The sequence below is a fragment of the Lonchura striata genome, chromosome 2 (assembly GCF_046129695.1).
Source record: "Lonchura striata isolate bLonStr1 chromosome 2, bLonStr1.mat, whole genome shotgun sequence".
Lineage (NCBI taxonomy): Eukaryota > Metazoa > Chordata > Aves > Passeriformes > Estrildidae > Lonchura > Lonchura striata.
In genome coordinates this window covers 30,685,444-30,701,982 of record NC_134604.1, presented here as the reverse complement: position 1 = coordinate 30,701,982, position 16,539 = coordinate 30,685,444, and the positions used below count along the sequence as shown (strand labels likewise).

General features: G+C 36.7%; 1 protein-coding gene across 3 annotated transcripts in view; it reads right to left on the bottom strand.

Annotated features, from left to right (window-relative positions):
* Window positions 1-919: 919 nt before the first annotated feature.
* The window catches only part of PRMT8 (protein arginine methyltransferase 8), a 56,710-nt gene continuing 41,090 nt past the window's right edge, over window positions 920-16,539 (bottom strand). For 2 of the 3 annotated variants that reach the window (XM_021548872.3, XM_031505344.2), the window contains exons 6-11: window positions 14,968-15,110; window positions 14,497-14,584; window positions 11,326-11,441; window positions 6,686-6,836; window positions 4,284-4,405; window positions 920-2,547 (exon numbers count right to left, since the gene is read on the bottom strand). In XM_021548872.3, the coding sequence (XP_021404547.2) occupies window positions 2,464-2,547; window positions 4,284-4,405; window positions 6,686-6,836; window positions 11,326-11,441; window positions 14,497-14,584; window positions 14,968-15,110 (704 nt within the window). In that variant the 3' untranslated portion in view covers window positions 920-2,463. The remainder of the gene's footprint in view (window positions 2,548-4,283; window positions 4,406-6,685; window positions 6,837-11,325; window positions 11,442-14,496; window positions 14,585-14,967; window positions 15,111-16,539) is intronic. The other variant, XM_021548873.3, reaches the window with a different exon arrangement.

Genomic DNA, 16,539 nt, shown 5'->3' with positions numbered 1-16,539 from the left:
TAGCACTCTGGTAGACACTCTCAGTTCTTTCTGTCATGAAGAAATACATTATTATTTTTTTTTTTTAAATGTGAAGAAAAGCACAAGCTAATTTTCCAGGATGGAATGTGTCTTGAGGTGTGGTGACCACCTCAGAACTGTGCCATTAACAGTATCACTATGAATGTAATCCTGCAACACAGAAGTGAATGGACACTTCAAGTACTAAGGCAAGGTGGCCACTATTGAAGAGAGACCAACACTTCCCTGTCAGCAGTTGAAAGATGAGGCAGAAAGGGCAATTGATGTACAGCAGTTCTTACATACTTCTCAGATTGGTTAATGAGCTGTTCTGATCAAGTGGTGCTTTCCATCAGGCAAAAATGACACATTCTCAGTAAAGACCATTGGAAATATTTTTTTTCTCTTTTCTTTTTTTTTGTCTTTATTTTAAATAAGGTATGAGAGTCCCCCCCCCCCCCCCCCCCCCGCCCTTCTTTGTTATTTTTTTAATATTAAAGTTTTTAAATATTAATGTTGTGGGTAGAGAAGTGGATGGTTTGAAATGCTTTCAAAGTATAATTTAGGCAAAAATAGTAAGAGTCTTTCCTCTTTCAGTAATAGTCGTCTCAGTGATTAGTGGCAAAGAAGAAGGAGAAAACATTGTTTGAGTAGATTTTTATATAAATGGAGGGCCTGAGACAGACTGTGGTAGATTTCCTCACCTTAAATTCCTAGAATCACAGAAGTGTTAATAGAAAGCGACTTGTAGATGTTTTTTTCCCAGTCCATTACTGAAAGAGTAGCTGAAATCAATCCTTGAAAATGACAGCAATATTTCACAGATAAACTCAATTTTGTAAGGTAAGTTGTACATCTTCAATCCAAAAATATGAAAGAAGCTTTAAAACAACAGTGATGAACCAAATTGCAAACAGTATCGTTTACTGCTGAATTACAGTTTAATTTCACTCTACATAGATACCATTTGATAAAATCCCCAGATCATATTCTTTAGACCATAAGAAAATGGAGGCACTGTACAGTTTCTGTGGAGGGAAAATCAATAGAAATCGGTTTCTAAAAAGCGAGAAGTTGACAAATACTGGCAAAATACATCTTCAAGTATGCTTTATTTGCAGGTGATTAAAAATATTTTTAGGCAAAAAACTAGTCAATCTTATCCAGTACAAGATAGAACATGATTTAGTGCCTAATGCCAGACAGACTGGAAAATGTGTCGATAGGACTGGTGATGCAGTTGTTGATGAATTACATGTGGTTAAATGGCTCACATTCATATAGTAAAAAGACCTGATACATATATATGAGGAATTATAAGCACTTAATATTTTAACAATTAGCAGGAGATTTTGTACGAAAAACAAGGGACTCAAGGGGACAGGAAAGCTACAGACATCTTGGTAATATCAGAAGCCATCGACATTTTTTTTTTTTTAAGACATTGACTTGCTCCTGCAAATTACTGCACTCTTGAGAATAATATTTGCAATTTAAAACTTATCTAAAACATCATCAAAAGGTAACACTAGTTCCTATTTTTTAAAAATTATTTTGTATTAAGAATTTTGCAAAGAACTGAAATATGGCATGGCAAGAAGCATGAATTATCCACCATTTCAGAGACTTTGCATTCATCACATTTAAATACTAGGTGTCTGATTTCTGAAAGTCTCATGCAAAATCCAGCTATAAAAACTCACCACAGAATATTTTCAAGGATAAAAAGCTAATGTTTTTTAAAGCTCTGACAGACATCCAGTTGTGAAGGTGAATTTCAAAACTAATGGTCCACATTTTCAGAGGACATTCAAAAATACAGTTGTTGAACTTCCTGTAAATGCCCAGCTCTTATCTACACTTTGCATGGAATATTTACCAAAGCTATAACATTGGACAGTTAATGGAATATATCACTGCCTAGAGTAGCGCCAGAGGTAACATCATTATCTTTCCATAACTGCGTAATGAGAATTAAAGAATCACAAAACAAATTCCTATTATGAAGTGACTTTTTTTTCCGCATGTACAATATATATATTCATTTATATTGAATATAAGTCCAGTAATACTATCACAGTAATGTGCTGTAGTAGTCTTTCATAGTGAGAAAACTGCCCTAATCATCTTTAACATGCAAAGCTTGGAAGAACCAGAAATTCACAGTAAGTAATACAATTTGTATAAGCATCTTCTGCCACCCTAAAGTTAACCAGAACACTCAAGACTGTTGCTTATTTTTTTCCTATGTTTAACAAAAGCTACAGTTCTGTATACTGTACATTCACAGTGGGATCCCAGCCCCCTGTACTATCTGCAAGAAAGATCAGGTTACCACCCTCCATCAGAGTAAACATTCTAGTATTTAATATAATAATCTTGTGAACAGTTGTTCCTAGCTTGAAGCTCAGCAGTTCAAGACTTGATAAAATTCACCTTTTCATCTCTCTGAGAGGTCTCTTGCTAACGCATTTTGTAGTCATTAGATACTGACATTTCACATAGCTGTCCTTTAAAATCCAAGTCTACTGTGAAATCCAGGTCACGCTGTAAAAAGATTTAAATGCAACATGTAAGTAAGACCATAAGTTTAGTGTATTAATTCAGTTATCATTGCTTGGGTTGAAAAGACCAGCAGATCCAAGAGATTCCTGTGGTGGTTTCTAACTTCTGGTTTTAAATGGTGCTAACACTGAGAAAGCAGGCTGTAATATGTTTAATAGTATTCAGCATACAATCTGTGCTTAGGTCATATCTCTGTACTCTTCCAGAGGTGGATTTAATGTTCTAGTTATTTCCTGGTTCAGAAAGCTTCTGAAATGCTGTTATCATATGTATCCTATGAACATTTTTGTAGGGTATCCCCCATTGAGATGCTCTTAATTTAGGCTAAAGGGCTTTCCCACTAGGGGTTGTTCCAGAATAGATCTAGTAAACTTCCCATAATGACACATTTTTAGGGAAGAGGCACTACATAGCCCTACAGAAGTAAGCTGTGTCTATGCAAGCTTTAGAAAATCTTCATGCTTCAGAAGAACAAAGCACTAGCAAATCCTTTTGAACTGAGGTGGTCTCTCTGTCTTACAACAACTATCAAGAGCACATTTATTTTAGCACCCAAATCTGCATTCAGGTGCTTACTGCTGTGCAAACAAATTTGAGATATTTTATTCATTTTTCCCCCTCAATGAAAATTAATACATTTAAACCAAAATAAAATATTCCAGTCCCCCTAGGACGACATAATGGTGGGGAAACAGATTATTTTCCTTTTGCAGCAAGTAGCCTCAGGGGTGAATGTGTTTGTTTTAATGCCAAGTTTATTTTGTGTTTATTTCTCCCTCTGTATCAACACCACAATATCCAATCTGTGTTTGGTATAAAAATGGAAAAGCAATGAAAAAAGGGAAGACAATGAAATGTTAAGATTCGTTGCAGTTAACAAATGCAATTTTTCAACAATTACAACAACTGCATAGATGGATAACAGGTTATTTTAACTGCTGTTTACTGTAATAGAAAATGAATAGATTCTGCTCAAGATGTTTGGCAGAAAATGGTCCAGTGTTTCTCCCAGAAGGTATAATTCTCATGTCTTGTTCTACCCAGCCATAGGTTATCTATCAGACCATGTCTCACAGTCTCCTTACCAGTTAAAAGAAGCACTAAGGGGATTCATTCCATAGCAGAGGAACTGAAAACGTTTTCAGCAGTCATGGTAGTGTCATATCCATCATGCTTTGGTCGTAAATAAAGCTAAATCTGTATTTTCTATGGAAAAGCACAATTTTTAAACAGCCCTTTCACTCAGTGAGTTCATACCAGCATTCCTCTGAAATGTGTTACTTAATTTCCTGTTGGACTGTTCTTGGGCACTGCATGGCAAATCACTCAGTGCCCATAGATGTGGAACTGAAGTACTTATTCTTGTTCACCCTGTGCTGGCAGAAGGGATCTTTCCACTGATTTCAGTGACACTGTGAAAAATCTCTTGCCTGCATGTGTCACAAAATGTGAGTATAGCTGATTGCAGAGGGCAGCTGAGTGATGTATTTGAATCCTTTTTCTTTTCCCATGCTAGCCTGCTTGCTGGATGACTTCTGTAACATTAGCACTGCTTTACCATTGCCCCATCAGCTTTGGTGAGGCTGTGACTGGAGCTTTTACTAATAAACATGAATGTCTTTAGCACACTCATTGTTTTACTCCTGTGTATTTTCTTTATTGGTGATCATGGTTTGTGATCAGTAGAGATGGAATTAGGATCAGGGATGCTGACTTACCACATTTTTTGCATTTGGTTTCATGGATATAGTCCCATAGATTTCTTCTCCTCGTCTCACAGTTAAATAGTCCTCCAAGTAGAAGACAGTTTGCTTCCAGTGAGTATAAGGAGCATCAGGTGCTAAAAATACAAATATGGGTGTCACTTATTGAAATTTCTTAAATGCCTTGCAAATCAAATTATGATTTGAAAACAATTGGGAAAAATCCTTTCTTTTAATAGAATGCTTTATGTCCTATATTAGCAAACATACTTTACAACACAATTCTATTGCCTGTCTGTGAGTTGTCTTCTAATTCTTACTGGAATATGTCAGATATGAATCACACCCAGCGAGAAAGATTCCACAAAAGGGCTTACAAGGCGAGATAGGCACATTTTTCTGCTTTTCTTTCAACCCACGCATGTTCAAATTGGGAAAACCTTTACCACTAAGTGCTTTGAATTTCAGAAATCTAGATTAGTTCAAAAAATTATGTTGCAAAAGCATGAAGGAAAGGTACATCAAAAATTATTAATCACAATGTTGCAGATGAAACATTTGACTAGTGATCCCAAACCAGCAAATTTTATAGTTTCCAGGAGGAAAGAATGGATTAAAGGACACTAGCACCTTGATCTTTTTTGGGACTATTAAAAGGCATTTTGGGCAATTTTCCAGAGATGGAAACTGGTCTAAATTGATTTCTAGTCTTGCTTAGCAGAATCACTTTGATGACCTTTTGCTATTTTAGGCTTTTAATTTACTTATTTGGTTCTATTTCTGATTTAAATTCCAATCTTTGAGCAGTGCCTAATGAACTTGTATTGGTCACTTCTTGTTCCTACCATTCTTGCAGTCAAGAGCATCTAGGACCTAAGAATAGCTGTAGGAGCTCAAAGACTTCCTAACCTGGCAAAAAAAAGCCTCTGATAAATTATTTTTTATTTTATTTGTATCCCCCAGTCACATGAGGTCACTGTACGGTATCATTATTAACACTTTAATAAAATAATGATTTTATTTCATTTCAACATCAGTGTTCCAAAAAAATTATTTGGCTTTGAAAATTGTTTGTGACTGGGGAAATACTGATGCTTTTTAAAAAAACCAAACTGGCAGGACAGGAATTTTTAACTCTTCTAAAATTCTAGAATCAGAAGACTGATACAAACCAACTTTTTTTCAGAAACTGTGCTGGCAAACTGGTATTATCAAATGGAAAATGAGCTTACCAGATAATTTCTGTCTATGTGTCCAGACAGTTTAATGACTGTTGTCCCAATTGTTAAATGAGATACATTCTTGTAGGAGTTCTGATCCAGACTGTTTACTATTTGGACATAGCTGCATAACATTTCTAACTGAAAACATGTTCGACCAAGATGAAATTGAATTTATATTCTAAATCAAAACTGCTGCCTTGTACACACCCACACACTTGTGCACATGTCCCCATGCAGGGCCATGTTCCCTAGAAAAGCCTGGCATAACTGGAAACTTGTGCCCCAACAGCAGGGGGTGTGTGTAATGCAGGCCCAGGTCTCCATGCCCACCCCAAATTACACATTTATTCATAATTTATAAAAATACAACTCAATGAAGCAGCATTTTGACATGTCCTACAAATGGGTGTATTTTACTGAATTCAGTGCAGCTTTGCCAACAGACACCAGGTGAGAATCTTTACCAATCTTCTAGCCAGTGGTAACCTTCAGCAGCAGATGGCCAGACAACTTTTTTATGGAGTTATTCTTCTGCACCTACCTTATCATGATAAACTGAACAGAGGCAGAGAAACACTTCACCCTTCTGTCTACACAAAGGCTGTCTACAGGATGAGGTTTTTTGCATTTATTGCAAGACTCTCTGGTTTATTCAGTCCGGTAAACAATGCCTTAAGGGAATGGAGTTATTCCTTTAAATATCCGCTCAACAAATCAAGTTAGAATTTCACATCTGGTTTGATAGAGACAACTCATATAATCACTATGTGTGCTTTTATAACTTGGGAAAAATGGTTGTTTTGTTCTAGACTCTGAGGCAAGCTTTGTTGGGTTTTGAATTTAGGGAAAACTAGAACGCAGAGCTGCTGTTTCTTTCTGAGCTGATAATTCTCTGCCTAATCTGAGAAACTTGAAAAAAGGATTTAGATATAACTGGTGAGGAACATAAGTTCACAGGTCATAATTCCTGCTGAGCTCTAAGATTGATAGCCATTATGAAATCCTGCCCCTGTTTCCACAGAATTCCTACAAGCAGTTGTCCCTTCCCCATCCTGATCATCTCCCCTAAAGTGACAATAGTTTTTTTCACTGTAATTCAAATATGGTGGTACATTAAACCTTCTTGTACGATCTAATCAGCAGCACTGATAGACTGATAGCAACAGAAATGAAATGACAAGAAATACAGATTACCTGTAGAAAATCCCATCTTCTTGTGGCACTTCGTAAATTCAATATTAAAATAGGTGACCAAGGCATGAATGTAATCATTGCGTTGAATTTGGAGGCAGAATGCAGAAGTAAATTCCAATTCTTCTGTCTTCACTGTATAAATATCTACTTCCTGTTTTGAGGAGAAAGAAATGACATTTACATGCAGAAATATTCTGTGACTGTCAGATTAGTGTTAAATTAAGTACTTTAGTATTTCATTTAATGATCAGACACAAAGATGACTGGCAGCTTTTAAACACTGTTAGAAATCAGAGGCATATTCTAATAAATCATGAGTAAATGATGCAGTTCTCTGACTAAGCTGACAGAGAGGACACTCACTGAAGAGTGTGTGTTTGTGGGACTGGCAGGGAGAGGCTGTGGGAGCTGGGGAAAATCAGCGTAAAAAGGTGCTCTGATAAATACAGGTAGATGTTGAAATGGAGATACAGGTCCAGTTCAAAGACCTTTTATCATCAGGAGCTGTCAGCATGAGGAAAGATGTCAGAGTTGTTTTTTTAATAAAAATAAACTTATTTGGTTTTGCATCTCTGGAAAAGGAAGTGATTTGACTGTGTCAAGCACTCAAAACATTTGAGGAGTGCCTGCTTTTTGATGGTGAAGTTTTCTAGTCCTGTGTCAGGACTGATTCCAAGCAGTGAACACAGGGACCTTGCTCTTGAACAGAAACAAATTATGTCAACCGTACTATGGCTTGATTGCAGTAGTTGGAAAGCACAATGTAGTCTTCAGGATTGCTTACTTCCATTAATATTTAAATCTCACAGTTCAAGGCTTAAACTGTGTTTTTCAGATAGATCTGATTTTCCCAGCTAGGTACTGCTTTTATCTAGGTTGTTTCTAAAAGTTGTAGTGATGATAGGGAGGATGGTAAGTCTGAAGTACTATTCTAATGCTGTGGGAAATGTTCCCTATGCACTTTCTGGTACCTTCATTGCTCATTCTCATTGCTCTGGTTCATGCATACAGGGAAACAGAATTTTTGTAAGCAGAAATCCAAATTTTCTTTACCAGCTGAAGTCAGGAATTATGTCTCTGACCTCACTAGCGTTTCTTAAGACTTGCACTGCAAAATGGAGAGCAGAGTCTAGAGCACCCATTAGAGGGTTCTTTTAGCCTCTTTTAGGGCACTTTAGAGGGCTCTTGTAGAAATTGCCTTCTGTAATCTAAGGTAAGACTGCAAAAAGAGACATAGAAAAATGCAGCCATATTTCAGTTACTGAGGTCTATGCATGGACCACATATGTGTTTCTGAGACTTAGAAAACTTACAGGGATATGATTTATGCAAGCCATAGCTTTGGCCTGTCTGGTTACCATTATTGTTCAAGAACAACTTAACCATAATGAAAATTACTCTACTGCATTGCAACGACACCCTGAGGCACTAGTGTTTGTCCTATGTGACATATGCATATAACTGGTCACTTAAAGCTGTGATAACCTCAAAATGTTTTTTGTTTTTTCCCCCCTCAAAAGATGGTAAGAAAAAAGCATGGCAGGAATGAGAGCTTCTGAGGTCTCCTGGTAGAGTTCCATAGCAGCCTGCAAAATTTGCTTTGCTAAGCTAAACTGGACTGGTGGGTGATAGCTGCAGACTTCTGTAATTTTTGGTATTTTTCTAGTGATCTCACTGTGGGGAAATTGGGAATTAAGTCAAGTGATGAGGGACATAAAAGGGAGCTAGCTCCCTCTCTCTGAGCTGTGTTGGTTGTGCAGGGTAAAGTGGAATCAAAAGCACTAAGAAATATTTTCATTAGAGAAGTCAGTAGAAATTTCTCAGAAATATTAAACAGATATCCTGAATAAACTGTTGATCACTTTCGCAGTCCTTTTTTTAAGGACAGAAACATAGCTTTTATACAATGCATGGTAGGAGACAAAAGTGTGGTGATTTTTATTCATTAATACAATTCTGAGAATGGCCAAGTCTGGTTTTGGTGATCGCTTTGCATTGTACTCTGGCAACTACTTATTCTTATATAAAAAGGCAACACTCATTACAGCTACCTGCACAGGAGACAAATGATAGAAATTGGAGTTAAAATTGCTTCTAGAGTGCCACGGCACCTCTTTCCTGATCTCCTTCCCAGTCAAGTTACTCAGCTAGGATTTTGTGAGCATGACAATAAACTAAACATGCAAATCTCAGTGGATGTCCAGGTTTGGTGGAGTTCTTTCATTTGTTTGTTAATTTGTTTGTTTTTGGATCAGAGAAGAAAACAACTGTTTTACGAAGTATGAAACAAACTTTTCCATAATTTTTGGCAATGCTACTGAAAGCAGTAGGCCCCCAGTAGGACACCTGTACACTTATTCCTGAGTTCACTTATTGATTCTGGTGGTTTTAAGATGCTTTGTTCTCACTACTCTTCCTGGCTGATTTGCTGTGGGAGTTATACAAAGGACTCCTATTTGACAGGACAATTCCTGTGCCCTCAGATGTATTTAAATCATGCAAAAGAGAATGGCTCTCACAGCAGAGAGGATGGCACATTCCCTGCATGCACCACCCCTAGTGCACCTATGGTCCAGTGCCTAAAGTTCCTTAAAGCATTCAGGACTTGGGTTACATCCAGTTTCTGAGGAGTAAAAAAGAGGAGATTTTACTCAAGTCTCCAGCACATCAGATAAGTGCCATGGCTACACAGCATGCACAGTTGGTGTCTTATTTTGCTGATTTTGTAGAAACATTCAGAGCATCTAAATTGGAAGTTGAAACAACTGCAGAAGCACAAGACTCTGACTGGTCTCTGAGGAATGTATCTAGTGGTCCATCCACTGACTAATGTAGAGAGAACCTAGACTCATCTGGTAGGCACCCTAAATTAGTTGGCTTTGGGTTGAATACAATCCTAAAAATCCCCCCATGAATCTAATATGAACAAGCTGTGCTATCCAGAAGTGCTGTAATAAAACATTTGAATAATTAAACATTATGGCTTTGTTTATTCTCAAATGTTTTCTTAGGCTAATATTATTCTCTGAATTCACTAATATTTTCAGGAGGAAAGAAATGCATTTCATATAAATAAACCATGTGCAAAAGTAAATTAAATTTAAAAATATATAACTACAGAGTGTTTTTCCTGCTTCCATATTGCTATCTTGAACATAAATCTCCCTCCTTCATGCTTTTCATTGACAATTTTCTCTTTTCTTGGTGATCAGTTTGTGAGATTAGTAACTGATTCTGGAATGGAGGGTGGTTTGTACTTTGTGCTTATTACCTGCTTTGCTCTCATGATGCCTCTACATGGTACAGCACCATTCAGTTTACGGACAAAAAATGTCAAAACTAAATATAAAACCTAAATAGAAACACTTTGAAAATTGTTGTCTGTCATCTCAAACCAAATTACTTTCAAAGACCTTCTAAATAAAGCATTGGATTTGCACTTCAATTAAGGGCGTGCAGCTTTTTATTCCAGAGCAGCCAACCCATTTTGCTCCCTGATCTCTTTCTCTCTGGACATATTTCATAGAGGCTAAATAGCTGTTTCTTTTGTGTGTGCTGCAATTTTAAATTGCCCTGGTTGAGGCTGTTTTCAGGCACAGCCATGTGCTCCCCTCAGTGCAGATGGACTGTGCATGCATACGTACTCATGCAGAGTTTCTGCTTCTGTTCCTTTTTGCTGCTTTCAGTAAAGGTTTTGCAGACTGGAGGCATGGCTTTCCCTTTTACACATGGGAATATTTAATGCTGTGTTTTTCACTGGCAAAAAGTGAAAAGGAAAAGTTAGAACTGATTCTTTGGGATAAGTGAGCTCTTGGATTCATGGACCTGGTAGTATCATTACTATTGATGCAGACAGCCTTGTCCAGGACAGTTGTCCCACACAAGGAGGATTCCTTCATGTGAAGGGAACTTTAGAGCTTTCAAGTGTTCCTGCAGGCAGTTCCTTCATTGTTAACATGATCTTGTGAACAGGTTTAGTGACCTTTCTCATGTAGAGCAGGGTACCAGTTAACCTCTGAGTGCAGATGTTGGGGCTGAGAGAGAACATTAACATTCTATATGAAGCTAAGAATTAGGAAGTCAGAGAATTAAATTGAGTTTGAATTCTGATCACATTTTCTGGAGTTAATTATTTCATCATCAGTTCAGAACTGATGCTTCAGACTTTATTACTGCAAACAAAATCATTTACCCCTTCTCCTCAGCAGCACTCAATCAGTAATTTCCAACCTCTACTGGAAAAAAGGCGGGGCAATTCAAATTCATATCTAAGTATACCGTGTCTCTCTTCATCCACTATTTGCACATGTAAAATTTGTAAGAATCTTGAGTTACAGCCTGCAGATGTAACCAGATGAGTAGACACAGAAGGAGCATCTTGCTTTTGGGAATTCCATGAGAAATCAAGGTATCAGTGTCCATGCTCAGGTCACGTGGCAGTATTGAGCATGTGAAACATCCAAGAACTGGCTAATTTAAAATTGCACAATTTTCTTAGTGTGACAGCATTCTGCAATGATGGCTTCTGTAGCTGCTCCAAAGCATGCAAAGACAGTAGCAAAACATAAGCAGCAGGTACCAAAAGAACCCTGCAGTTGGGTGTAAACAGTCACAATGAGGTATATTCAGAATTACCAGACCTTTATTAAGCAGGCGTTGGTCACCACTTGCTTTGGATCTACTATGTCCACCAAGGGCTCCTTCATGGCAACATCCCTAATACAGGTCATGTCAAAGCCGTACACATTCTCCCACCCTGTCAGTGCAAATGGATTTGTCAACAATAATATAAAATATTTTTTCCTTCTCAAAGCATTTTTCTTTTGAAAGAATTTCTACCATCCCCTAATTTTCAGATGTCCCCTTCAGCTCTTTGCTCCCTGCCCTAGCTGTCTGTGTCCTCATTTTTATTTTACAGATCATGCAGTTCTGGCAAAATAAGCCCTCATTGTACATCTTTAAACAAGCAGCCCTCACTTTTTGGCATTTCCAAAACTGATTTATATGAGATTTGTCAACGATTTTTGTGGCTTTAGACTCTTGTGATTGTTGCCCAAAATCATCTGATGTCAGGCTGAGTGTTGGGGTTTTTATTTTTTTTTTTTCTCATAGGTTGCCAATCAATTGGCAGTTTACATGGTCTTTTGATTATTTAAGCAGTTTTAGTTCCAGCAAGTAAATTACTGGCAGGAGTAAAATTGCAGGTGTGTTTCAATAGCTGGAACTCCAAGTTTAAATCTGCAGGTACATCATGACAGAAAAGCAAAAAAAGTAATTTAAAAGCCATGCCAATCCTCTGTATTTGAACTGTTCTGATTGTTCAAACAGATGCTTCTTATCATGTTGAGGATTTTTTGCACAAAATGAAAACATTGAAAAATGGACAAGTACACTGGCTTTGCTTTTAAGGTTGCTTAACAAGAACCTTCAAATAAGTGAAATCTTAGCATATAAATCAAGGTCCATTCAGTGCTTGATCTCAAAATCTAAACTGAATACTGGGAGTGTTTTATAAATGGCTTGAACAAAAAACAAAGTAAACAGATAAACACATTTGTGAGCATGTTTGAAATGTCTCATTTTTTTTCAGAGCACAGCATTTGAGCTACTGGAGTTTCCAGAGGAGAATGACTGAAAATGTTAAGTGATATAAAAATCTGCATATTCCTGAATTGGAAAAAACATGGACATAAATGATTCTTTGATATCTCTTTATTATCTCTTCAATGGGTTGTGAGTTTTTCAACATTTCAGGGAGCTGAAACTTTTGTTTCAGGCATCATGAGCATGTGAGAACCTCAGATTACATTTTAAAAAGTCGTATATTTTTATGTGATAAATCAGAAAATATTAACTAGGAAGCCTGAAGAAACAACTTATTAATTTTTTATTTATTTCTGGGGCCTCCATAATTTACTGCACCTCAGCCTACATGGGATACCTTAGAAATATGTGGCCTAATTTTTCTTAGGCAGAGAGCTGTCATGGGAGGGAAAAAATAAAATTCCATGTTTTACATTTTGCAGTAAATCAGAGTAATTGACTGTAATAGTACTCTGTGGCATTAATCTTCAGTTAGAAAAATCAGAAGTTAGATTTTTTTTTTTAGAAACCTCATATTGCATTATTTCTTTATCAATATAATGGTTCTTGAACGCCCTTTAAAATGCTCAATCTCACATTTCATATGAAGGAAAGACTCCTTAAGAGAGAAAAAGATGAAAAATAGAAATGTAAGGAGCAATGTAGGATTTATAAATGGAAAGAAGAGACAAGGTGGTGGTGCAGATAGATAGTGGGATGGAAATAACTGAGGACACAGAGGTATATAAGGTATATAAGGTAAGGGGGGAAGGGAAATCAGAGGTGAAATCAGAAAATAAAGTGTCTTAAAGGAAAACAACAATTTAGAAGAGGAAAAAATATCTTCGTACATTTTTTTTCAAATGGCTCAAAATGAAACAATTTGAAAACAGATGTATTGTCTGTGAGAAAAGAAAAAGACTCGAGGTCTAGAAAGAAAGGAGTTCAACAGCAAAATTAAAGATTTCAGGCCAAAATGGCTCTGGTTCCTTTACAGAATGGATAACTCATACATCCTTTTGAATCTGTACATTTTGTAAGGAGTTTAACTGTCAAGGTCATCACATAGCTGAGGAGAAAAATGTAGGCTGTGCTTGAGGAGGAGTTATAATCCTTCCTGACACCTACAGAGACTTCCTGTCACTGCCCCACTGCACTGGGCTCACTTTTGACCCAAAATAGCAATTTTGACCAGCTGACAGTTCTGTGTATTAGCACTGAATTTGATTACAAAAACACCAAGCCTTCTTTTCTGGGAGGAGGTGAGAGTCAAGGAATGAGGAGTTAGGCATTTTTATTTGAAGGTTGTCTGAACCCACTAATTTAACCCAAATTTTCACATGTATTTTTGGTTGATAAATCTGCTTAGGAATTTTGTGGTTCTTTTTTTTTTTTTCCATAATGGATAATACCTTTAAGTGAAACTGACCAGCTCTGAAAAATAAATAAAATCAAAAAATGTTGAAAGGAAAAGAAGAATGAAATAATGTAAAACTTGTTCATTTGATCACAGTAGGAGCCTGGACTAGGTCACTTGTAGATGTCACTAACAGCACCAGTTATTCAAATGATACTTCAAGGAAACTCTCCCAACATTTTAAAAGCAAAGGAAAAGTCAATTTTATGCATCTATGAAGTATTAAAAAAACCCAAATTAGAACCCTTTTTAAACATATAAGTAAAATTTAAATTTCTGATCCTTATTTTTAATTTAAAAATTCTTGCATAAAATGTTTTTTAAAAAGCTACACATGTTGTGGATTTTTTTCTTTTTGGCAGGCCATCATGGAGATATAATTTTTTTCTAGGTTTATATCTTAACATGTACAATTAATTTGCATCTTACTGCTTTTATGTTTTTGTATGTTAAAAACAAAAATAAGGACCTGAATAGCAAAATAATATTACTGGGCTTTGTGGCTGTTATGATGGATTATATATTTATCAAAACAACAACAAAACTAAATCTCCTTTAATCCACATTTTAAATATAGCTAGAGGTATTAATATAACTCTAGGCAAAATCTTCATCAGTTTATACATGCATCTCTCCTTTGCGCACTTTAAATCACTGCAAATTTCCTGAATTTATCAGCAGACCAACATTTTCTCAGAGTTCACATTCATATTGGAATTCTGGCCTGCAAAGAGATCACAGTAGGCTACTGGAAATGGAAGTTTTTAGGGAAATAACCACAGAAAAGTGTTACTGGCAGGTGCTTACTCACAGTGAATTTTGAAGTCCTTGTACTGTCTGTCTTCAATTGCTACCACGTACAAAGCAGCTCGGTCTGGAAACATTAGCCCTCCAGGTTTCTGTTGATGAATTGTGGGGAAATGGATCTCGTAATCTATTCACCTGACAAAGACATCACATTTTGAACTGCACATACAAAAACCAGACAAGCACCCCTTGCATGCCTTTATTGTTTTCCTTCAGATTTGCACACCAGGTTTAATCTCGCAGCCTGCGGCAATGTCATTAGACAGTGTCTAGGCAAACTTGGCCAGCCAGCACTTAATCAAAAGCAAAGCTCTTTCACTGAGGTTCCCTTTGTTATCTCCTCATTAAGGCCTAAGAAATGGCACTTGGAGATGTGGCTGTGTCTCGTTTTGGTGGCAGTAGGGAAGGGAAAGCTTGTACTCAGCAAATAAATGGTGACTGCTCCAGCAAGGAGCACGGCATGCAGAGCACCTACCAGCCACTTGTCTCGTGCGAAGATGACTGTGTTTAACATTGACTCATAGAACAGACAGTAACCCATCCACTCGCTGATGATGATGTCTACTTGATCCACAGGTAATTCAACTTCTTCCACTTTACCTTTAAATATTGTGATTACTGAAAAGAGAATCCAAAGAAATACGTTTCACATAATAAAACACCTGACTAAGATGCTTACTGGTGAATGTCAGGCTGACCTTTCCAATATGATTATCTTCTTGAATGCCTGTGCGTAAAGCTTGACTCCATGTGATTTTCAATGCATTTCACACTTTTTAAAAACTATTCAGAATACACATAATAAATAGAACTTTTAGTATCAGTATAAAAATAAAAAATACCAACCCAAAATCCAAAGGCCAAACAAACAAAACCCACCATGTCTAAAAACAACAGAAAAACAGGCCTTACCTGGTTACCTGTATGACCTTATTTTAAAATACCCTTTGGAATTTGGCAGATTTCTAGATCATTGACCAAGTATAGCAAAGAATACACTTAGAAACATTTAAACATCCCTGCAGGTTTACACACTAATATTTGAATGTTAGGCCATATTTAGTTCATATTTGTACAATATTTAGTACATATTTGTAACAAATAGTTTTGTTTTAGGACCACTACACAAGTCACCAACCATTCCTGCTTTTAAAAAAAAAATCCTATTTACAAATGTATTTTCAGCTTGTGCTAAATAATTTTCAGTGTGTGTTTCTCTCATGTTTATATTGTTTGTTGCAGTGGATAAAGTCTCATGGTTCTGGATTCTTCCTTGAAAAGGTAGATGCACTTGAAATTTAAGATAATAAGATAAATATTCTACTTTCCATTACTAATTGATAAGATTATTCCACTACTCTTAATTAATGGTAATTTTTAATTATAACAGTTTTTATTGATTAAATGGTCAATATTCAGTTTCAGAAAAATGAAAGTAATTTAACTTCATTTAATATAACTTAGCTAGAACTAGGTTAGCTGACTGAGTGTGGAACTGTGGGTTGAGTGATTTTTAGAACTCAGCCCAGGGAAAAAGAGGTTTTGTCTTTCCCAAACACATGCAGTACTAGTATTACTGTAACCAGATGTGGCCATTTTATTTGCATAGCAAATTTTTAATCCAGACTGTCCCCCTAAGAAATTGGGAACTCTCTGACTCAGACTGGTACCACAAAGTATCAGCTGATAAGAGCAACCTGACTGGAAAAGAGCAGAGTTCTTTTGCCATTATTTAAACTAATTTCTTTTATAATAAATTCAACAGTTCATCTCTTGTTATACTGAAGACTCTTCATGTCTATAAGCTCCAACCATGAATTCTCTTTGGTTCTCTTTTCTCCCAAGAACTTTCACTGCCCAAATATTTTTGAAATGAATTTTAGCAGTGTTGACAGCTGCCAGAGTGACACACGTGGCTTTGAAGCCCCCTGTTTATCCCTAGAACAGTCACAGTGTGAGCAGCAGCAGCAGCACCAGTTCCTCCTACCTTCCTTCACTTCATAAGGCATCATGTGGGGACAGATCGTGCTGTCCCCGATGTATTGCA